At 35.1% G+C, this 22758-nt stretch overlaps 6 protein-coding genes and 1 long non-coding RNA gene across 17 annotated transcripts; 5 read left to right on the plus strand and 2 right to left on the minus strand.

The window, feature by feature from the left end:
* The first annotated feature begins 27 nt into the window (after window positions 1-27).
* On the plus strand, window positions 28-1443 carry LOC128883426 (uncharacterized). The gene is made up of 4 exons (XM_054135772.1): window positions 28-448; window positions 552-749; window positions 802-1102; window positions 1159-1443. Exons 1-4 carry the CDS (start codon window positions 217-219, stop codon window positions 1283-1285), a joined length of 858 nt encoding a protein of 285 aa, XP_053991747.1. The 5' UTR covers window positions 28-216; the 3' UTR covers window positions 1286-1443.
* A 91-nt stretch (window positions 1444-1534) lies between these two features.
* On the plus strand, window positions 1535-5812 carry LOC128883423 (uncharacterized). 2 transcript variants are annotated; one of them, XM_054135770.1, is made up of 9 exons: window positions 1535-3054; window positions 3105-3181; window positions 3242-3389; window positions 3449-3561; window positions 3612-3683; window positions 3911-4122; window positions 4169-4287; window positions 4378-4615; window positions 4672-5812. In XM_054135770.1, the coding sequence occupies exons 1-9, from the start codon at window positions 1647-1649 to the stop codon at window positions 5588-5590; spliced, it is 3306 nt and encodes a 1101-aa protein (XP_053991745.1). In that variant the 5' UTR covers window positions 1535-1646; the 3' UTR covers window positions 5591-5812. The 2 variants fall into 2 exon arrangements, with proteins under 2 accessions (XP_053991745.1, XP_053991744.1); XM_054135769.1 differs by having other exon boundaries at window positions 4169-4346; window positions 4395-4615; window positions 4672-5809.
* Window positions 5813-6469: 657 nt separating this feature from the next.
* LOC128883545 (uncharacterized) lies at window positions 6470-8765 on the minus strand. 3 transcript variants are annotated; one of them, XR_008459042.1, is made up of 8 exons: window positions 8587-8765; window positions 8491-8542; window positions 8295-8442; window positions 8165-8249; window positions 7963-8119; window positions 7697-7911; window positions 6831-7645; window positions 6470-6776 (listed from the first exon to the last, which is right to left on the minus strand). It is a non-coding gene; the product is annotated as an uncharacterized LOC128883545 (long non-coding RNA). The 3 variants fall into 3 exon arrangements; XR_008459043.1 differs by having other exon boundaries at window positions 8169-8249; window positions 8491-8765; XR_008459041.1 differs by having other exon boundaries at window positions 8491-8765.
* LOC128883542 (uncharacterized) lies at window positions 6808-13295 on the plus strand. 4 transcript variants are annotated; one of them, XM_054136035.1, is made up of 29 exons: window positions 6808-6950; window positions 7010-7059; window positions 7118-7184; window positions 7233-7320; window positions 7363-7402; window positions 7458-7711; window positions 7873-7925; window positions 7974-8048; window positions 8102-8374; window positions 8436-8572; window positions 8625-9086; window positions 9140-9338; window positions 9410-9797; window positions 9875-10038; window positions 10099-10212; window positions 10296-10472; window positions 10526-10699; window positions 10758-10843; window positions 10929-11026; window positions 11084-11179; window positions 11241-11352; window positions 11415-11684; window positions 11745-11846; window positions 11938-12039; window positions 12128-12401; window positions 12443-12531; window positions 12577-12661; window positions 12727-13072; window positions 13184-13295. In XM_054136035.1, exons 1-28 carry the CDS (start codon window positions 6867-6869, stop codon window positions 13051-13053), a joined length of 4440 nt encoding a protein of 1479 aa, XP_053992010.1. In that variant the 5' UTR covers window positions 6808-6866; the 3' UTR covers window positions 13054-13072; window positions 13184-13295. The 4 variants fall into 4 exon arrangements, with proteins under 4 accessions (XP_053992010.1, XP_053992012.1, XP_053992011.1 ...); XM_054136037.1 differs by having other exon boundaries at window positions 12727-12852; window positions 12903-13239; XM_054136036.1 differs by having other exon boundaries at window positions 8625-8778; window positions 8830-9086; window positions 12727-13239.
* LOC128883543 (uncharacterized) lies at window positions 13282-14717 on the plus strand. The gene is made up of 7 exons (XM_054136038.1): window positions 13282-13419; window positions 13507-13688; window positions 13736-13778; window positions 13827-13905; window positions 13974-14195; window positions 14245-14341; window positions 14403-14717. Exons 2-7 carry the CDS (start codon window positions 13532-13534, stop codon window positions 14504-14506), a joined length of 702 nt encoding a protein of 233 aa, XP_053992013.1. The 5' UTR covers window positions 13282-13419; window positions 13507-13531; the 3' UTR covers window positions 14507-14717.
* Window positions 14718-14936: 219 nt separating this feature from the next.
* LOC128883429 (uncharacterized) lies at window positions 14937-18434 on the plus strand. Of its 4 annotated transcripts, XM_054135780.1 has the most exons (15): window positions 15036-15062; window positions 15179-15294; window positions 15342-15530; window positions 15752-15874; window positions 15953-16141; window positions 16215-16283; window positions 16407-16472; window positions 16517-16691; window positions 16743-16786; window positions 16846-17091; window positions 17154-17584; window positions 17666-17892; window positions 17950-18068; window positions 18141-18251; window positions 18311-18434. In XM_054135780.1, exons 3-15 carry the CDS (start codon window positions 15501-15503, stop codon window positions 18371-18373), a joined length of 1893 nt encoding a protein of 630 aa, XP_053991755.1. In that variant the 5' UTR covers window positions 15036-15062; window positions 15179-15294; window positions 15342-15500; the 3' UTR covers window positions 18374-18434. The 4 variants fall into 4 exon arrangements, 3 of the variants coding, with proteins under 3 accessions (XP_053991752.1, XP_053991753.1, XP_053991755.1); XR_008458940.1 differs by having other exon boundaries at window positions 14937-15062; window positions 15179-15530; window positions 18113-18251; window positions 18311-18324; XM_054135777.1 differs by having other exon boundaries at window positions 14937-15062; window positions 15179-15530.
* Window positions 18193-22744, minus strand: LOC128883428 (uncharacterized). Of its 2 annotated transcripts, none has more exons than XM_054135775.1 (2): window positions 18434-22744; window positions 18193-18301 (listed from the first exon to the last, which is right to left on the minus strand). In XM_054135775.1, the coding sequence occupies exons 1-2, from the start codon at window positions 22742-22744 to the stop codon at window positions 18287-18289; spliced, it is 4326 nt and encodes a 1441-aa protein (XP_053991750.1). In that variant the 3' UTR covers window positions 18193-18286. The 2 variants fall into 2 exon arrangements, with proteins under 2 accessions (XP_053991750.1, XP_053991751.1); XM_054135776.1 differs by lacking the exon at window positions 18193-18301 and having other exon boundaries at window positions 18389-20685; window positions 20764-22744.
* Between the last annotated feature and the right edge of the window lie 14 nt (window positions 22745-22758).

The following is a 22758-nucleotide window of genomic DNA, read 5'->3' on the forward strand; positions in this document are numbered from 1 at the left end:
TAAATGTAATGAATTTGAAGATTTAAATATTGCGAATATATTTTTGTTACAATTCTTTAATCATAAATAGAAAAAACTGATATAAAAAAGGTACATTATAAATTGTTGTCCGGACCAATAATCAAAAAAAAACTCAAAATGACAAATAGAAACACAAATAAGCACAGAAATCTATCGAATCGTACTGATTAGAAAAGTTTGAAAATGTAACGAACGATGACAAAAGTTGTGAAAAAATTGCTTCACTTTAAAATTTTACTGAAACAGGCATCTATTAACACATATCAAGTTTTTTTCAAGTCGGACTATAGACATAAATCATTTAAGGGTCTCAAAAAAGACATTTTTTTGAATAGTTCAGCTGGGTTCGTTATTTATTCTATTACTGACCTTTTGACGCAAGTCTTCCAGCGTCATCATGTAGCACAAAGATTCTCCACTTCTCACGGTAGGAACTAGTTACTTTATCAATGGTTTATCTTTTTTTTAGTCTAGCATGAAATAATTTTTTTGCTTTAAACAAGTAAGAATCGAACGCTCTTTTTTTGTAGAAAATGAGTTGAATGGAGAGACGATGCACACCAATATTCAAGAAAATGTTTGCTCTACTAAAGAACAATTATGTACTGCTGAATTTTTTTCTGCGGGGATGCAAGGAATTATCCTTAACGGAGTTCTACTATGCCCATTTTATCGCTTTCTTGATGTTCTCTTTGGTGATACATATCAGCTAAAAAATATTTGGCCAAGTAGTTGCTTCTATATGAAAATATTGTGTGGTCATGTTTCGTTTTAATTTAGGTGTTTCACTTAAAATTTTTTCTATTCAAACAATTTATATGCCCATCTCTCTATATATATTTCTTTTTTGTACTCCCTTTTTTAATCATTTTATTAATTTAACATTAAATTTTATAACAACTGTTAACCAAAATTTAATTACAAGTCATAAACAGAATTCAATTTGGAATATGGTTTATACTGGTTTTCCAAACTCTAATGTTCCTCTACAAAAAGCGCGTGAAAACGTTTCTAACAATTTTTTCTGGTTTTACAAAGCAAGTTGGTTTTTTTGGCCGATTTCTGATGCTGTTAACCTAAGGTAAAGTGTTTGTAAAAGAAAAAACTTGTTGATTGCGTTTTTTTTTTAAATGTCAGATATATACCAGTGTCGTATCGTCCTATTTTCGATTCATTAATAGACTGCTTGTGGGTCGCTACGCTTTTATATTTTTCCGAAAATAAGCATGCCACTTTTACGTACTGCAGTACAAAAGATGAATAGCTTAACAAAAGTCTTTTCCCTATAATGCTGAAAGTATTAGTTGTGTTATAGAATGAAAATTATACTAAATCATTGAATTGAATTCATTTTTATTTCATACTGATAGCCAAGTATTTAAAAAAAATCACACTAATAATTATTGTTTATAGTACTAATAATTGTACAAGTATATTGCAATAAAAGACCGCAGATTTCTGTGACGGTCCAAAAGCTTGAATTTCTTAAAACATTTCCGACAAATTTTTTATTTTGCCGAAAAAAGTTATGTCTCTGTATTTTTTCGTTTATAAAAAAAGAGATTAAACATAGAAATTATTTAACACAAGGGTAGTATTTTAACGTAACATTTCTCATTGTATATATGGTAAATTTAAATTTTTCTTTGACAAATTCACCAATAAACGACTCCAAATCCAACACAAACAGATTAACATTAAAAAAAAGCTCGAAGGAATGGATCTGTTCTATGTGCTTTATAACGAATCCGAACAGTTTAGGAGTATGTGAGGCTTGTGAAACCCCTCGTTATCCGTCTGAAAAAGATTCCCATGAAACACAGTCAACAAAGGAGATTACACCAAAGTCACTGATATTTCAACCAGGCTTTTTTAAATCAACAAACAATCCTTCTACGAGTCAAAATTTGTTTTTCGGTACCTCTTCACTTAATCAAAATACAGAAACAATAACAACGAGTGCGTTTATCAAGGATTTTAAAACAACATCCAATACGTGTTCAAATGAAACGGCCTGTTTAAAAAATAATTTTTGTATATCATCGCAAGATACATCAAAAATCAATGAAAAGAACATTTTTGCGGCAAGCAAATTTTACGAGATACCACTGAAAACCGGTGAAACGGATCTACCTGTTTTAAAAGAATCTATATCTCAACAACCATCTTTATGTAGTACTATGGCTAGTTCATCGTCTCTATCAGAATCAAGCACACACTTTGGTTCTTTTAAACGGTCGCGGTTCCATTTAGATACGACAAACATTCAAAACTTTGGGTCGCCAGCATCAAAGAAAAGAACGAGACCATGCGATACACCCGTTCAAAAAGTTGGAGACAGTCAGTTGCTTTCAGATTCTCAATATGGATCAAGTCCTACGCAAAAAAAAACTATTGTTGATGGTTTTTTTGCCAATCTTATGGAATCCCCTCAGTATATTCCTGATTATAAACGGCGAACCTTTGATGATGAAATAGTTAGTACTCCATTACGAGTAGACCCTATCAATAAACCACTATCGCCTTTACGTGATTCTAAATCACTTTCTACGAATGCACTCAATCTTTTGCAGCCAGATAGTGAAAATTCAAAATGTGTTAAAGATTCTTTGAATAAACCAGTTGTCACGGAACGAGTTAATTCAATACAACTATGCGAGAACAATCAAGCAAGTGAAGGATATAGATTTTCGTTTGGTGTGTTTGCAGATGAAAGTTCTTCAGTTCAAAATAAATCAATAAATTCTCGCTTAAGTCATTCTCTTGAGCCCTGTACACCCGATACTCAAACGCCATCGATTGCTACTCCTAATTTCGGTTCAGTCGCTCCGGATACTATAGTTCAAATGACCCTCAATTGTCGTGGATCTTTAGATTTAACAAATTCTTCAAATTCTTTGATAGATGTAAAAGATTCTTCTACAACGTTGCGTTCATCTTTTCTAGAAGAAGATGCAATCAATGAAAAATATTCTTTAAATGAAAACAATAATAATACCCAAAACTGTGGAATAGTTTTTACGTGGGGTTCGGGTATGTACTCTTCCCTTTGTGGAAACGAGAAAAAATTTTGTTATATTTAGGTGAATGTGACCAACTAGCGCTTGCAGATCGCTATTTTAACGAGTTTCTTGCAGTACCATCACCTTGTTGTATTGTGGTACAATAATTTGTTTGTTGTTTATCATTTGGTACAACATTAAAATTTTTTTTTTTTTAGAAATTAAGAAAACAAAAAGTGACTCAAATTGTATGTGGAGCTCTTCATACATTAGCGCTTTTGGAGGACGGTTCTGTGGTATCTTGGGGTTGCAATGATGATTTAGTCTTAGGACGAGAGCCAAATACTCTTCCCGAAAAACAACCAGGTACTTATGTTTTTTAATAGGTAAAATTATGCGCTTATTTTTGTTATATTATCCATTAGTCCGCATCCAACATCTACCGGAAAACGATCCTATTGTGGCGATTTCATGCGGGGATTGTCATAGTGCTGCTATCACTTCTCTTGGGAAATGTTTTATATGGGGTTGCTATAAGGTACTATTTAGCCTGTTCTATTTAAATACATGGTTTAAATATTTTAACAGGATTCATCTGGATATATTGGGTTTCCGGATTTCCAGTCGGTTGGCTTTTCCACACAAAAAAAAAAAACATATGTAAGTTGGCTGTATCTGTAGACTACATTTGTTTTAAAAAAACAATGGATAGAATGGATGGTTACTAGTTTTTATTTGAAGTCATTACATAGTTGAACACTCTTCTAAGTATTCTTTTTAATTTTACTATTAAGACTTTTTTTTGTGTATGCTGCCATCCAAATTCAAATATAAATATGTGTACTAAAAATCATTTTTTCTGGGTTCATGTGAATACTTTTTGATAGATTCCGACTCTTGTTGAAGGGATACAAGGCACTTGTGTACGAGTTTGCTCGGGAGAAAATCATACCGGAGTTCTTTGTTTAGCTAACGATGCGTTAAATGAACCTTTCGTTTATCTGTGGGGTAGTGCAGAGTTTGGTCAACTTTGCATAGAGCGCTCTTCTAAAATGTCTCGAGAATCCCTTTTATTTCCTCAATTACAAACAGCTACTAAGTAAAAGAATTGATAAAGACGTTGAACTCTTTTCTTCAAATCATAGGCTCCAATTACCAGGAATCATCACAAACCTCTTCATGGGTCTTGCGACGACTTTTTTTGAAGTTCAAAAAGAAGACGTAACATATTATGGAGTGGGACGTAACTGCTGTGGCGAATTAGGTATTGAAAAAGAAGACGAAATTGTTACTGTTCCACAAGCTCTTCTGTTTTCCACAAAAGTCCGTTCTTTTTTTTTTAATTCTTTTTAAGTTTTGTTTCTATTGCAGATACGCGACATTACAAGCTGTCAATTCGCCAGCATAGCGTTAACCTCTAACGGAGATGTGTTAACCTGGGGAAAAAGTGATCAGTTAGGGCGATCTACGAATGGTAAAATGTTGGATCGCAAGCCATCAACTGTGGAATTTTTTAAGGAAAATGTGCGCTGTATTGGAAAAGGTGGCGATACAATGTTTGCTGTAACAAAAAAGGGAGTATTATATGCTTGGTAAGAAAGATGGTTTTTGTTTTCTTGTTCATCACGTGAACATTCACTAACTCTAGGGGTGAAGGACAAACGTATCAAATCGGTGATGGAAAAGAATATGAAAATTCCGTTTTATCTCCCTGCTTGGTTTCACCTAAACATTTTGATGGAAAAGCAGTTTTGGCCGCTTGTGGGGGAAGCCAACATTCAGTCGCATTAGTTTTTAACGGTGAGAGTCTTATCGCATCAGATGACTCTATTCCTGCGTGGGTGACTGAACTCCGTGAAGGGACTTTAAGTCGTTTTGTGTACTCAAATTATATAGAGCACAAAAACGTTTTGAAAAAACGACTAGTTGAACATGAAGTTATAAATTCCGAATCTCAGATAAAAGAAGAAGAAGAATTAGTTTCAAAAGAGCATAATGATCTAAAGAAGAATGATAATTATGTGCCTCAACGCATAACACGCGCTTCATTAAGAAAAAAAATAAATAAAGAAGAGGTGGTGTCTCCAAAAGAAAAAAACAAAATTCTAAAAAAAAAACCCAGCCCAAAAGCTCTTAAAATAAAAAAAGAAAAAAAAATGACCTCTCGTCCTACTCAAAATAAACTAGAATCGGTAAACAACAAGCCAGTAAAACGAGTTGCTACTGTTAGGAAGAAAGTGCAGCCTACCAAACAAGTGAAAAAAGAAACGGCTGGCAAAACAGAAATTTCTAAAAAAACGGTTACTAAAGCAGAAATTTCTAAAGAAGCTTTTTTAACGGATCAATTGCAGGAAGTGAGAAAACAACCAAGTCGATCTTCAAAAAAACGACAAGCAACAACCGTCACTAAGGAATCTGTGGAAAAGAATTCTGTTGTTACTGCGAAGCCGACGTTGTCCTCTTCTTCGTCTTCTGTTCAAAAAAAAAAAACAGCCACTTTATCATTGTCGAAACTGGTTGATATGGAACCGACAAGAAAACTTCCTCCTAGAAAAGCTCGTCACTAGCTTTAATAATTTTTATACTCAAATTGATTGCAAAAATTGTCTTGATATATATATTTTGTTTCATATTTTAAAAGCAATGTGATACAATTGTAAGAAGGTCACATATTTAAAAGTGTGTTTTGTGTTGACAAAAAGAAGACGTTTCAATAACTATTCTTGTCAGAGATATTACAAGTGATTGCTTGAAAAAAATTAGTTAATGAATTTTAGTGGAACCATATACACACTTTAATTTGTCGTCATCTTACTGCTTGATAATTTGTGTTAACACCAGGTCAATTTAGAAGTATTACGAGCCTTAGTAAGGAGTCAATGTGACAAACTCTATAAAAGTACCAAGGCTGTCACGGTAACCCTTTCGTTAGCTATTATCTTGAAATTAAACGAGACGATTTTGTACGTTTAAAAATAAACAAAAATTTGTTTTCCTGGGTAAACGAAAAAACTTACTTTACGTATTACTATTAAATTACAGTACAGTTCTTTTAAGATGTTTTTTGAGTTGGAAAAAGCATTGCCAATACTCTTATTGAGTTTTAAACAGACTTTATATCTATCTGTAAAAAAGACACTATTTTAAGAAACGCATGCTTGGAACGTATCGTGCGTGTATGGAACTGAAAATTGTGTTAGGGTCTTGGAAAAAATAAGAATTTTATTACAATGCAGCGTAAATTGTTTTAAAAACATTTGTAAAAAGTAATTTTACAGCATAAAGGCACTGCAATTGTAGAATGTTTTGAGGAGAGTCGTAAAAGAAATATATTATTTGTGTTATTTTTTTCTTGTCGAGACATACTATTCGACATGAGAATGTGACGTTATAGCTCTACTCATTGAAAAATTCTTTTAAATTATTTAATGTTTTAATTTCTATTCAATACTCTTAATGGAAACAAGGCATTCAAAACTACTACATGAAACGTTGACGATACATTTAAAAAAAGCATAGTGTTAAAAGTGTCATTGATGGCTGAAAAATTGGCCATTAAAAGCCCTTGATTTTCAATATGGTACACGTAACAAACACTACGTTGTCTTAATTTTTTAAAATTAACAGACGTAAAAAGTTATGTTAAATTTTTTTTTTTAAATAACTGAGGGAGAGCGGAAGCTCAAATGTTCTGTGACTAATAAGAAGCTTAACGTTAGTTGTATTTCTTCTATTAAGAAATCATTTTTTTTTCTGAAGGTTAATTCGTGAATGAAACTTGAAACTCATAGTATGACGAAGTCTTACTGTTATTTAAATTTTTAAGAAAAAACATTAACAAGTATGTCATCCAGCACATTCACCATCGGTTTTACCGTCCATGACGCCAAGTCATTAGTAACGAAGGGAGGAAACCCAGTGGATCCTGTGAGTATAAATGAATTTAGTTTAGTTCAATGATCGTTAAATGTAATATTTTGTGTTAGCTTGTAGTTGTTCGATGTGGTTCAAACGAATTTTGTACTGAGATAAAAAGGTATGAGTAAAAACTCAATCTTTTCATGACATTATACTGTCTGAAATTCATATTAAAGAGGTAAAACTGGAGTAGTGAGCTGGGATCAATCGCATATTTGGTCGGATATCACCTTATCAAGCCATGTAAATAATGACTTATGTTTTCTCACAACATGCCGTCGTGTGGTCTAGGCTTGGGCATCTGCTTGTATTGTTTTTGAAGTCCAGTCCGCGAATGCGTTTTGGAGAAACGATGTTATTGGAAGTTGCACACTGCAATGTAAATACATTTATATGATGTAAAAAAGTTATTTGTTTTTAGTATCCATGATTCATGCACGTCGTTGTCATCAAGTCAAGCGGTAAGTGTCAGAAAATGATTTCTCTTCGTAATCTAACTTTTTGTGTGTTTTGCAGATCAGTTCCTTTGTACTTAATGAATGAACCCGGAATTAAAGGTTTTCTCCGTATTACAGTTTATGTTATTGGACCCGAAGACATACCACCTAGTCCAAACGATCAAGACTCTGATGACAACGTTGGAAATGAAGATGATATACGTCATGGGGTTTTGGACAGCATTTCACCTAACAAAATCCCTATTACTGGTAAACCATACCATTTGTACATATCAATATATCGTGTAGAACATTTACCTGCAAGATCTAAAGGTACGGCGAGTAATTGACAAAAGGTCAATGAAGGTTAAAACCTTTGTAAAAAACTTAACCCATTGGTTTTAGACATAATTTTTAACGCTTGTTAAAAAAATAAATTGTTATGAATATAAGAGTTTAAAATAAAATATTGAATTTATTTTATAATTGTACAGCTGAAAGAGATCCATTTCTGACATGTGAATTCGCGGGTTCTAAATTAAAAACGGTAAGTAAAATCATTTTATTATTGACTGTATACGCACCATTCTCTTAGTCGCAAGCTCGAAGTACTCGAAACCATTCTTTCAATGAATGCTTCCGCATTCCTGTTGTTACACCCGTTCAGCAAGTAGGAAATTTGTCTCATAAGACAGCAATAATCTTCTTTTTTTAAAAAAACAGGACGCTATTATTTTAAAACTGTGGGATTGGAATTTTCTGACAGCAGATGAATTATTAGCTTACGGACGCCTATCTTTCGCTGAACTTCGAAGCCGACCGGTGACAATTCGTTGGTTTAATTTTTACGCTTTCGTTGGTAATGACCCCTCTAAAACAAATACTTTTGACCCTGACAATTCATTACTCGGCTTACCTAATTCTTATATGGGCCGTTTACAACTGTCTGCTAGAGTTGAAAGGCTTGATCGTGTTGAAAATTTGATGCCAGCTCAAGTACATTTTAGTTTTTATGACGTAGTTTTTGATTTTCATTCAACAACGATATTTTCTTCAGCTCATATCTGCAACGTCCTCTGAAAATTTAGCAACCCTTTCTATTGCATTACTACCAGATGTTTATGAAATAACAGGAGTTGCTGGTGAAGAAGCATGTGTGGAAATCTGGTGCGGGCCACATATAGGAAGAACGCGGTAATGGTTTTTACCTTCTTATTGAAAACGTTGCATACACGCTGAAATCTAGATGGCAGACAAGAACTACAATTGAACGATGTGGCAATTCTACCACATCTTCAACAACACTACTTCATAAAATTAATGTTTTGCAAGACTCTGAAACGGCACAATGTTTTTCTTTTGATCAAGCAACTGGAAGAATCAATACTCTTTTATTAAAAGTATGCTTATGTTTTGCGTCTTTGTTCTTTTTAAGAAATAAAGCTTTTCAGGTTTCTGAAGATGAGCGACAACAGTGGAGTGTAATTATTTCTGTGTACGCCCGTGGAGGTTGTTTTCCATCAGAAACCCGTGTTGCGTATCATTCGTTACCTTTATCAACACTCCCAGTGTACGTGGACGTGAATCCACGAACTCCTTTATGGATACCGTTACATATGATGCCTTGTATTTCAAACAAAAATCACACTCCTGTAGCAGTTCTACTTACTTTGGAGAAAACGCAAAGCGAAACAACTGTACGAGGAAAGTGCGTTATTTTTTGTCATAGTGTGGATCAATGAATGTTTTTTTTTATTGCAGAAGAAAATTTATTTCATTTCAGGATTATCAATTACGATGTTATTTATTTTCTGCTCGAAACCTCCCTGTCTTGAAAGGCACACTTCCCAATCCTGCAGTTCGTGTTTGTTGTTCGGGAGTTTCCGTGCAATCATTACCTCAACACGAAACATGCCATCCTGTCTTCTTAGAATGTCTGATGTTATCTTGTCGACTTTCTGTAAAAAAATTTGTGTTTTATGAAACGAAACAAAACTTATATGTTTTCAAACCGTCCATCTTTGATTTTAGACGGATCCTTCGTTAAATTTATCGACGATGGCACCAATCACCGTAACTGTCGTCGATGTTCGCGAATCAAGCTCAAAAAAAAAGGCTAAAACTACACCTGCGAAGAAAAACAATTTTTTTTTAGCTTGCGCCACATGCCATTACGATAGAGTACAAAGTCAAGGAACACGGAACCAAATGATTGAACGTTTGAATCCTAGATGGATTGAATTAAAAGGAGGCCATCAGTTGAAATCTCGTTGTGGAGATATTTTGATTTTGTTAGAATTAGTGCGACAGAAAGATGTACTTAAAACACGCGTTCTTCCAATGCGACCAGAATTGTTACGCTGCTCTCTTACTTTTTCTATTGGAACCCTTGAAAATATCGTCATGCCTAAAAAAGAAGGTAAAATGAATCAGACGACTATGTTAACAGCATGAAATTGCCATTGTGAACAATTACCTAAAAACAACGTTTTTTAGCTAAACTTTTTGAATGGATTTTTAGTCAAAACAAAAATTTCTCTACGCGCCAAGTGAAACGCCCGATTGCGTTAGTGTCTCTGCCAACGTGGGACTGGGGCATATCTTCATCGAAAAACGGGATTTTGATTCCATGGAATGTTTCCGGGGAGCATGAAAATATAGTATTGTTAACAAAAAAAGTAGTCCACTAGTATAGATCATTTTTATTTTTAAACCTCTAGAAAAATAAACATTGGAGAGTTGGCGTTGAATCCTGTTATGACTTTTTCACTTCCGTTACACTTGATTGCCATTTACCAAAAGATCCTATTTACGATCCAAAAATAACCATTTCGGTATGTTCAATAACTTTTATTATAAAAAATAAAGATAAGTAAGTATTCAATACGTGCTTGAATTGTAAAATATTGTCTTATAGGTTTATGACAAAAGAATTAAATCAAAATATTTTATTGGCAGCTGCAGTATTGATCTTCTCGGAATCCTTCCATGGATTAAAGATGTTGAATCAGCGTACACTTCTGTTGCAGCTTTCCAAGATTTCACTAGTTCGGTGAATCTTAATACATTCAATGCAGCTATGCACGTACTTCAAGTGCTGAAAAATCAAGCTGAATCAATTTGTTAGTTCAAATTCTTGTTCTTTAGGGACGAACTGGACAACGTCGAAAAGATTTCATTAATTTGGGTATTGATCTGTTCAAAGAGGCAGATCAAGAAACTATTCGGGAAGACTCGCAACGCACTTGTGACATTTCGAATGATGCTATTATTGAATCAGAAAGTATTTCTGCAACAGGTCTTCCAACTCTTCTTCTCAAAGTAAATAGTCGTATAGAATGTTTTATAATTTATTGCATGTGAAATGCAATTTATGTAGAGTTACAAAGCCATTATTGATTATAAATATCCGGTGGCAAGTATCAAACTCAGTATGCTTCACTTAAATGTTTTCATACCCTCTAGGTGTGTGCCCGTGTCAGCAAAAAAAAAAGAATGTTGCATAAATTGAAATTAAGCAAATTGTGAATGTTCTGTGTATTCATGTTAGATTTGTCCTTGCTGCGCATGGTGTTATGGCTGAAAAAAGAAAAAAGGATAATTTTTTTAAACCATCCGTGGAAGGAATGTTAGAAAATTTTTTGTCAGGTTATTACATTTGTGTAGAAAACAAACCATGGTGTATTTTTCTTAAATATGTATTAGATCTTATTTTGGAAAATCACTTTTTACAGAAGAAAATAGGAAAACATGTTGTCAATGTGGGATCGTTACAAGCAGTCGTTTCCATAACATACGAAAGTGCTAATACACGAACGAAACCTTTTACGATACAGTTTATGGTTTTTAATGTTTATTGTAGATGAAACAAAAAGTCTGGCGCCGGAAGAACTTAAGCCCGTACTGTTAGACAATCAAAAATTTAGAAACAAATTCCGAGGTTTGAAAAATTTACCTTCATCGATTCGATTGCGGTACGCTTGGAAATATTAAAACATTTCTTTCGTGAAACAATAGCCATTCATGACGACTTTAGGGTTTACGTTTTACGAGGCATTGGGTTAACACCTGCTCAACCGTTATCTACGGTTAACCCGTTTCTTTTATTCAAAATAGGAAACAAATCAGAAAATTTACGAGGCAACGCTAAAATCAATACAGTGAACCCTGAGTTCTGCTGGTTTCAAGAGTGCGATATCTCTTTACCGGAGCAAACTCGTTTAGAAATCGCTGTGTACTCAAAACAGCAATCAGTTCAAAGTGATGATGTTTTCATTGGTTCTACAGTTATCGATTTACAGACACGGTAATCTCAAAAGAGGACATTGCAAAAACAAGAGGTGTGACGTATTTGTGTTAATGTTAGGTGGTTCTCGAAAGAATGGCAAAAACTTGTAGCTCATTCAAAGGTGCCTCTGGAATATAGACCATTACGTGCTGCGAATGATGCATCTTTTTCTCGTTCTTGGTAGGTGAAAACTTTATAGTTATTTTTTTTCTTTGTCAAATGTTTGATGTTCTCTACTTCCCCACGAATTGAATACCACTCTACGATACAGCGGCACTCTCGAAATGTGGATTGAAATGATGACTCCTCAAAAAGCATCTGAAATACCTCGCATTGTGTTGAAAGAAACAACACCTATTGATGTCGAGTTACGGTACATTTTTTTGGTTTTTGAATTGAAAATAAACTGGTAGTAATGTAATCAAAACTTTTTTCAAGTGAAGTTTCTTTCTTTGGTTCAGAGTTGTGATTTGGGGAGCTCGTGCATTATCTTTTAAGCGCTTAAAAAAAAATTATGTTGATGCACAAATTTCTGCTACGCTAGATTGTGCAATGTTTAAAGGTTCGGAACCTCCCACACAAACAACGGATGTTCATTACCACTCGCGTAATGGCAACGCCATTTTCAATTGGAGGGTCGTTTATTCTAGTATAAGTGTGCCATTAAATAGCTGTGTTTTACAATTGGCAGCATACGACTTTCGTTCAATTAGCTCTTCGGTTTTCATAGGAGAAGTAGGTCAAAAATGTGAATGATGTTACTATTTTATTTTTAGGTCAATATAGAATTAAGGACTTATATAGAAAAAGTAAGCGCTGCTGGTTCTGGTCAAGAATATGATGCTGAATTCAAATTGGTTAATCGGTAGGTTACGAAAGCAAACACAATGATCTATCAGTTAAATTACAGATCATACGATACCGAAACGGATGGATGTGGTTTCGTACAAGTCACAATTCAAATCCTTTCACATCATGAAGCATTAGCACGCTCAGTACAAAATGAAATAATTTTCACTTGTTAAAATTGAGTTTTTTTTTTGTAACTTATTCTTTACAGGTTGGTCTTGGTAGAAAAAAGCCTAATCGTGAACCCCATTTAACAACACCTGTTGATGGAAGGAAATGGGATGACTTTATTCGAGCTGTTAGTTTTGGCAAAGATTTTTCCAACTTTATGTTCAAGGTATTGTTTAAAATCGAAAACAACGCGTTTCATTTCTTTTATCCCTTTAGCTGCGCATCACCGTCACATTGCTTGTTTTCTTCACACTTTTCGTTATTAGTTTCTTATATCCTGGACTTTTTTTTCAATAAATTTATTTTTTTCTATGACCATTATCTATCATTCCACCAGTGTTCTTTTACCTCCGTGTTTTTTCATTAGGACAATGGCGTAACAAATAGTATGTTAGAGAAAGATTGTTGTTTATAAACAGAAAAAAAAAATTTTAAACTGATCTTTTATCAATCTAGTAATTTTTGTTTGAAATTATTAATAACTACTTTTTTGATAGAGTGTTGCTTTGTTGAACTTTAATTCGTTTCAAAAAAACCTTCTTAACGTATTATTGACTAGGAAAACGGTTGTATAAGCGAAAGTTTTCATCTGTTTCACTTGCGATAAGGTAGCTGCAAAGCAGGACTCTGTGTCCCAGCAGAAATTGGTTTGTGATAAATCAAATACAGTCCCCATTAACTCTAGGAGAAGTTTTTTTTTTCATTTGTCTTCACACAACATTATATTTCAAAAGTACGGGATGCATTTGTTGCATTTTTTATCAAAAACACCGTATGACATTGTAAAAAAAATGGTTTTCTTTGTTTTCAACTTTAACAGACACAATTAAAAAAAAATTACGGAAATGAGTGATTCCGATGATTGGGAAGTCGAATATGATCGTGAACTAGCCAAAGAAACGATTCAGTTAACAAAGAATAATGGTGCAACGACTAAAAAAATTGTAGATAATGGTAAAGATCAAATATACAAAACCTTAAAACCTCAAAACCATATCTCCGGTCAGTCGATACTAGCGTACGATAACTGTAATATATAACTTTTTTAGATAAGGTGAAAGATGATGCAGACATGCGTCGATATCATGAAAGGTATGACTGTGTCTTTTAAATATTGTATCATTTAATACATACACTCAGTTTGAACACCAAAGCTGAAGTAGAATTGTTTGGTTATTTACTTGATGGTTGTGATATGAATCCAGCACCCGACTCTAATGTAAGTTTTTTTTCATTATCGTGACGTTAGAAATAGAAATTTAAATTTTTCTTATTAAAACATAAAAGATCAATACAAATGAAGCTAAGACATTACCATTACTTATTTCTAGTACTGACGCATTTGTTGCGTTAAGAAATACTACTACTGTTCTCAAATCGTATACGGATGTTAAAAATTTAGCACTAGCATTAAGACCGATGATAGATCGAAGCCCAGCTAAAAGTGTTGCTTGGCTTGAACTTTTCACTCAATTGTTAGACGCGTGTTGTTTTAAAATGGAAGGAAAAGTACGTTTCACTCGTTTTTCTTAGATCAATTCTCAACTTATTATTTAAGGATCTCAAAACGCTTGGTAAAAAATTTAATGATGCCGCCACAACACAAAATGTCACTCGTCGTGTTGTACAACAAACTAAGCGCAAAGTGAACAGTTGTATGTGATCTGATTCCTACGTGTGGCAACCATTGGATTCCATTTTTTTTGTTTTTCGTAGCTTGCAATGTTAAAAATTATAAAGAAGAATTGGATATTTTCTATGGAGACAATTCTAATAGCGATGAACCAACAGAAGAGGACGAATCCGATGGATTTATGTAATGTTGGAGAGAGCAAAAATCTCTCTCAATGTTACCTCTTTATATATACTCTTTCCCTTCTTTCTGACCGCGTTCAAATGTTTTTTTTATGCAAATGCTTATCCTCTCATTAGTTATTAATTTTTTTGGTATTTTAATTAAAGGTTTCTATACTGATAAAACGAATTTTTGAACGTTCTTAACACAAAACTAGGGTGCGACAAATTTCAAAACGTTCTGTTTCATTTTCTTGTATTTCTTAACATTAGTGAAAAACACTAAAGCTACAGAGGATTCGGTTTTACATGATAACGTTACTCTATTGATTTAAAAGAAAGTATTGCTTCAAGGCAGATGTAACCTTTGTTTTTCTAGGTGTTAACTGAATAAGAATGATGAGCCTGTAGTATCAGTATTACAGCAAGATTTCTATACAGGATTCAAGAGCAGCAAAGTGCATTCTTTAAATCTTCTTTGACTATGTGTTATAAGGAGGCATGTGAAAGGTTACAGAAACGAAACCGTGAGAAAAGAAATGCGCCCAATACACGCTGGAAGCCTGTTGATATTGATTTTGAGTAAGCATTGTGCAACCTGACGCTAAGGCAAAAAAAGCTGAGCATTTCTTTTTACTTTTTAAAAGGAAATATCGTCTTTGTTAGATCTTTTTTAAACGAATCATGCGTTTTGGCAGGAAATTTAACATTGAAGATTGCTGTTTGCTTGAGGAATTGGAAACAGACGGGGCTTCTTCGAATCAATCGGATACACCACTACAAGAAAACGACCCTTTGAAACAAAACGCTAAGCGTACGAAGTTTAGATCAAAAAAGTTAAAACATGAGACTTTGAATCAGTGGAGCGACAATGAAAAGCGGATTAAAACCAAATCCATTATAAAAGACAGAATTGCAACAGAATTATCTTTAACATCATCTTCAATTCAGGAAACAAAAAAAAAGTCATTTGATTCTCTTTTTAATCAACAACCTTTATTAAAAGAGGTTAATGATACTATGTCATCTTGGTTGATGGTTTTACCAACAGTAAGCCTCTTAAATTTTCATTACGCAAACTACATAAAAAAACAATGTACTCAATGAAACTAAGCGACATTTTTATACCATTGGTTTTATGCTAATTTTTTTCTCATCTGCATACGTATAGTTCTAACTACTATCAAATGTTGTATGTTACTGATCTTTTAAATTAAGACTAACGCAATAAGGAACTCAGTGTGTATCTGTGTATGTGATGGTTTTCCCAGATTCCTTCTTTGATAATAAAAGCCTTATACGAACAAGGCTTCAAGTCACCAACACCCATTCAATCGAGAGTCTTAGTCAACGCAGTTCGGAAGTATCATGATATTGTTGGAGCAGCGCAAACGGTAGTCTTTTTCTATTTATAAGAAAGCTTGAATTTATATGCTATTCCTGTTGATTTTTGTTTGAACGCCAATCTGAAGGGTTCTGGTAAAACTTTGGCGTTTGGTCTTCCTATTTTAATACATCTCGTTGAAAGTTACACTGCGCGTTTGACTCACGCAAAATCGTTGCCAGAAAACTTTGACACGTTGATTGTCGTTCCAAGTCGCGAGTTAGCAACGCAAGTATTTCACCACCTTAATGCAATCAATACTTTCTTACCTTTTAAGGTACTGCAACAATTAGAAATGTTTAATGTCAAAATTGAATAGACCCTTGTTGACTATGTCTTTGTTCATGTAGATTGTCTGTCTTATTGGAGGCATTTCGTGGCAAAAGCAATGGCGACAATTGGAAACTTTAAAACCTCAGGTAAACAGCACTAAGTGCAACAGAAGATCAAAGAAAAGATTCGGCGGCTTAGAGAAGTTCCCATTGTTTTATTTTGATGATCTCGTTAAGGTTTTTCTCTTCCTCATTTTGGTTTCCCTTTAGATTGTGGTAGGAACGCCTGGACGATTATGTGTACTATCCGGAAGCTATCGGTATGCGGGTGCAAAGGTTAGTGCTTCCAGTAGCATTGTTTCCTACCTTGTTCTTGTCAGGAACACACATCTCATCATGAAGGCAATAATGTTCCAGTCTCTCCTTTTCTAGCCGAAATGAGTGACGTTCGTCATCTTGTTCTTGACGAAGCCGACCGTGTGGTAGAAGACGGTCATTTTCAAGAGTTGACGTATATCTTACAACATCTTTACGACTCTTTAAAAAACCGACATGGTACAACATCCCTTTCTTTTGTTTAATGTGTCCTCTAACGAGTGTTGATAGACCGTCTTCAAACCTTTATTTTTTCAGCAACATTATCTGTTGGGGTGAATGACTTGTTTCATGTGAAAAACAAACGTTTTCTGTAGAGATCTGTTTTCTATAGAGCTTTAGGAATGAAACGCAGAGGTCTGAGCTGGTCTCCAAAAGCGATGACACTTACCAAAATTCTTTTTTGCTGTCGGAAGCGTTCCGAAATCGTATAAAGTTAAAGCAAAAGGCACTTACAGTCATCGATTTGACCCTTTCCAATTGTAATGCTTTCACGACTCCAACGTGCAACTCTTCGAATAGACAATGCTTACCTTCGAAAATTGGCTTTAGTGCCATTCGTTGCTTAGAAGATGAGAGGGTAAAATGTTTGTGCATGTGAGTGTAAACATATCACTGCATAAACAAGATTTTTTTAAACAGGAATTCCAACTCTATTTATTTCTGACACATTTTATACGGGAAAAAAAAATGCAATGCAAAATCATTGTTTTCGTTAATGCTATAAGTTATGTGTATCGATTGGTATCTTTAATGTCTTTGCTCTTTGGAAGCCATCCTGCTTTTATGTTCCATCCCACTACGCATTATTCGGATAAAAATCACGCAACACACCATTCAGCCGTTCCTCATGACACTCAATGCAACAGTGAAGGTACTCGTGTCTTAATGGAGTTTCTTAACAGCAAATTCAAGAGTCGATCCAGTGAAACTTCATTTGAAGAATTTCATCCCGGTGGACTCTTACGCAAGAAACATGTTGCAGATAAAAAGTCTTCCTCACACTCCTTGGTATCCGTTTTAGGACTTCATTCTAGAGTTAAGCAAGGGGATCGTTTGAAACGTTTTGAGAAGTAATCGAGACAGTCATTTATAATGAATCATAGCTGAAAAGAAGGACTATCAAAAATCTAGTCAATTCTCTCCTGTTTTAGGTTTCAAGCAAACCTTTCAACTAGCATATTGTTTTGTACTGATGTTGCAGCTCGAGGTTTAGATATACCTAACGTTGATATGATCGTTCATTTGCAACTTCCGAGATCCTTCTCGTTATTTGTGCATCGTTCAGGACGTACAGCAAGAGCTAAACAATCCGGGCAGTGCTGCTGCTTTTGTGTTCATCAAGAGTCACAAGAATGGGGTCGCATTTTTGATACCATGGGTTAGCTCGCCTTGTAGATCTTCTTCTAGAAACTTTCTGTTTTTATGATTGGTGTAGGCTTGAGTCTGGATCGAGTAAAGCCACCTTCCTGTCTTGAAGGAATCGTACCTACAGCACGAAATGAATATAAAGCGCGTTTTGATCTGGCTACGAAAATTGACCAACTGTATCGCAAGGTGCCTTATATTGCAATAACGCATTCCAACTTGAGTTTTGATAGAAACCTATTTTTATGCATTAACTAACAGCTTCACAAGGTATCGAGTGACACCCAGTGGTTCAAGTCGGCATCTTCTAAGGCAGACATTATAAATGATGATGTCATTGAAATTCAAAACGATCAAGGGCGGTTGAACAAGGTAAAACATTGGTTGCTCGTATGTTCAAAGGAAAGTCAGTGTGTTTCTGACTAAAACAGGCGAGTAAAACATTAGCTAGACATTGCGCTTCGTTGAAGAAACTGTTGTCATCTTCACTTTAACAATATGAAACTTATTTAAAGATCTAAGAAAAACCTAGTTGGTTGTAATGTGCTCCATACCGTTTCATTTTCTAAATTGTCCGTGACTAATTTATGAAGGTGGTCTTGTTGTTTTGAGTTCAACTGTAGTCTTTGATAAAATTTTCTACTAACACACTTTTGATAACTGCTCCATCGTGTCGATGGGCCGTATTTTTTGATGCACACAATTATCCATAATAGTTCCCGTGGTAAAAGTTTGACACGCTCCGTAGAAAAAAAAGAGAATCGGGCTAATGCGATCCAGTCTAAAGCTGCATGAACCGGTACAGTACTATTTCTTTCCTTCCCGTGAAGTTGTGCCGAATTCCTGGCGGTTTCCAAAAGAGAAACCAACTTTTTATATTCGTTATCAAACTTTCTCTCATCGAGTAAGCATTGCTCCATTTTTTTCTTGATGCATTGCTTCAAATCAATGTTTGTATCTTGTTTTCGCCCTTTTTCAGTAATTGTCGCCGGTTCCTGAATTAACTTCTTACACTTTTTGCCGTCTTCTTTTTCAAAAATTGGTTTGTGAATCACTATTTCACGTAAAGGGCATCTACGAAGCTCAGTTTTATAGTAAGCATGTGCCTTGACACTCCCCTTCAATTGAGACGCTTTTTGGAACGTATCTGAGTAGTTTATATCACGCGACATCTGGTCCTGGCGTTCACAACTTTTTTCATTTTCCAATGCACTTAAATGATTTTCATTCAATCCATTTAAAAATTTGACTGGTACGTCTCGTAAACTGTGTTCATAATAAGCCTTTTTATTTAGGTTATACACTTTTTCATCATTAAAATCCTTTATTTTTCCCTCTTTTAATTCCATTGATGTGTTCCGAACTTTGTCTTGCGTTCCTTTACTTTTAGCAAACAATAACACTGGATTCGAATCAATCGTTTCTTCCTTCAAAATTTTTGAAAGGTTTATGTTTTGTTTCTCTTTTTGAGGCACCGTTTGATTTGCTAGAGTAGGGTGTACCTCCTTACCTATTCTATGATGACTTTCTTTTTTAATGCTTTTAGAAGCGTTGGCAGCTTCCAAACTCAACTTTGATTCTTTCGGGTTGCACATCATTATATTTTTGAACATGTTTTCGGAACACGATTTCGCATGGATATTAGTTTTTTCTACACGCTGAAATAATGTGATACCATTTCTTTCACTCCATTCAACTGATTTGATGCTACCCTTCTTGGAACCTATTGTCTTCATAAGGGCGTGAGGTTTGAATGTTTTTGCAAGCAAGACATCTTGCTTCGGACGACCAGCTGAATCTGTTAAGGGTGCCTTCGCTGTTTGAATCGGTAAAATGTTAGGTGCTGAATGAAACATTTTTAGATCATGAAACGATTCGGAAGTATGGGTTTTCAGGGAACCCTTAGACGCTTGACACTCAGGTACTTTATCTTTAATATCTTGTTTTATTGATAAGTGCGAAGACAGGTTTTGACGTTTGCTCATTTTCTCATCTTGATTAGCAGTAGGTATTCCACTCGTTTCTGTTGTCTTCTCTTTCTTTAATGGTAAACGTGTAGGCTCCGTTGTGTTTTGTTCAAAAGATTTACTTAGATTGTTCTTTTTCATTTTACAAGAGTCGCTTAAAGTGTCGATACTGTCCTTGTTGGCAACATGTGCATCATCTCTCATCTCGTTTTGGGGGGACTCGTGCTCTTTATATAAGGTTGTACAAAACCCTCTTGCTTGACCTACACTACCAATCAATGCTCCTGCATTTTCTAAAAGCTCCCTTCTTTTCTCTTCAACCAATGAACCTTTTACCTTGTTGATTTCAATGAACGCGTCACTAGGAAATCTTTCAGCCAAAGGTAGATGGGCGTGCTTACCATATTCCGAAACAGTTCGGGATGCAGCAAGCAACATGGGGTCAGCATTTTCACCTTGATGATGCGCCCTATTAAAACTTTTACACTCAACTTGTAATACTGGAAGAATACAAGCACCAATGTCGTTTCCCGCACTTTTTTCAACTTTTCGGACAAAATCGTCTTCCTTCTTAAGTGGTGACTTTTCTGGAATGCTGTATTCATTTGTATGTTTCACATGGGTGAGAGTCGTTCCAATATCTACTCTATTTAAAGTTGGAGGAGCCACGACATCTGTCTCATCTTGTGATGCCTCAGTTTGTGAATCAAATGTCACGTCGTCATTTATTTTTGTGAGGACGACAGCCTTACGTGTGGCAGCTGATGCAAAAGAATTGGACTCTTCCTTCGGTTGTTCTACTTGACTCATAAGTGTGTCTTGTCTGAGAGGTTTTTTAACTACAGCAATCACAGTTTCATTATTAAGGCTTGCGAATTCCGGCCTCATATCTTTTTCCTGTTTCTTAGCTTGCCTACTTTGTTCTTGAGGTTCAACTATTAAATGAGCTATTTTATCAAGACTACTAGGGTTACTTTGGACCTCTGTACCCTTTGATCGTGGATCTAGTACCTCTTTCGTCGACATATGTATCACGTGATTCGATTTTTTGTCTAAAAGATGTTTTTCAAGAGTTTTTTCAAAACAAACTGATACTGGTTTTTTTAAAGGTGGAGGAAAGACGTTGTTTTTTGAGAGAACCAATAACTTCTGTTTCTGCAATGTTGAATTGTTTGTCGACAAATTTTCTAGTTGCAAAAAATGAAATTTTTTCGTTAGAGGGAAATGTTGACTTTTTGCGTTACTTGGTGGACTTTTTCTTCCTGTGAGAAATGTATTTGCTTGTTTTATATTAAGACTAAAACCAGTTTTAGAACTCTGATTTTTTGGCACAAGAGCAACGGAGCGTCTTCTATGAAGAGCCTCGTTTGGCAAAGGAGACCTTTGTTTTCTACTTATCGGGAAATTTTCTTTTAAAGCTTTCTTCACCGTGCTTGGTAATGGATCAAGATTTTTTGTGTAAGGCAACTCTGGACGATTTTTTACCTTATTGTCCAATTTTAAAAAATTAAAGATTGCTTTGTCATTTATTAAAGTCTGTGAAATTTCGGGTACCCCTTTATCTGAAGTCGCTGAATTTTTTGAGAAAATCAAAGAAGGTAATCCTCGAGGAGCAACCGATATATTTTTTCCAACTTGAATGTTCTTACTATCTCGACCCGAAAGACTCTTTGAACAATGTTTCCCAACGTCTGTTGGACGCTCATGAGACTGTCGATCACTGTTCTCAAAAAGAACAAGTATCTGATCATTTTGTTTTTCACCAACATCCCTCCAATCTTGAGCGACATGTTTACAACCATTTACAGAAGTTACCTGACTAGGAATCAGTACTTTTTTAAAAAAAAAATACTCCTTTTCAAAAATTTTGTCAGGTGTGTTCCGGAGACTAGTATGGGCAGGAGGTATGTTTTTTACATGATTTGAGTCATTTACGTTTGGAGTTGCAACATGTTTATCCGTGACAGTGTCTTCAGGTACATCCGAGCTGTTTGTGCTGGTAACGCTAACGTTTTCTTTTGTTCCGATGAATTTTTTCGTTATCAGATCTTTTGAGTCATTGGAACATAATGCTTTGGTGATAGGTATCTTACTTGTGTCATTTTTTAAAAAACTGGTGACTTGGCACGCATCAGTCGACGCTGTCTCATTAACGGACGTTTGTTTCTTTAAAGTCAAATTGTACTGCATGTCATTTTTTTCAACCGCTTCCGATAATACCTCCTTATCAGATTCCTCATGTAATGAGAAGCTAATTTCTTCACACGCTTTTATCCTGCCTGCGTCTTGGTCCGTAGCTAAAAAAGACATTCTTGATAATGTGTCACTCTTATCAATTGAAGTCTCTTGTTCCAGAGATAGTTGCGTACTCAGTAGGTTTTCCCGTGCAATTGTAGGCGATTCGGATTGGGTATCCAATACCTTTGTTTTTTCGGGTACATATGGGATTGAGCGCAACGTCTCAACTAAAGGAATGGTCTGATTATTCTTATTTATTGGTGAGTCTGTGCATTGTTCTTGGTGTTGACTCAAAATGGAATCACGTTTCGTGACGGAATCTTGTAAATGAGAAATCACAAATTCTGGTGGTGTGCTAGGTGGGACTTTTTCAATCGGAATCCGATGATGGTCTATAACAGCATCCGTTTCAAATGTGCCTAAGGAATTCAGAAGTGATGAAGGACGTACGGAGTCCAGAATGGACCATGTCATTTCAGTCAAAGGTTGTAACCATTCATTTTCAACTGCAGAAGACTCAGCTTTATTTGTTGCGTCTTTTTTGTTTTTCAATGGTTTCATTTGACGATGGGGCAATTTCGGACGACCAAACGCCCAGGCGGTCTTATTTTTTGCCGCTTTCTGCCTTGTTTTTGGCTGATTTGTAGGTAACTCAAGCATTTCCAAGAAAGGAT

This window comes from Hylaeus volcanicus, unplaced genomic scaffold (genome assembly GCF_026283585.1).
Source record: "Hylaeus volcanicus isolate JK05 unplaced genomic scaffold, UHH_iyHylVolc1.0_haploid 12221, whole genome shotgun sequence".
Taxonomy (NCBI): Eukaryota; Metazoa; Arthropoda; class Insecta; order Hymenoptera; family Colletidae; genus Hylaeus; species Hylaeus volcanicus.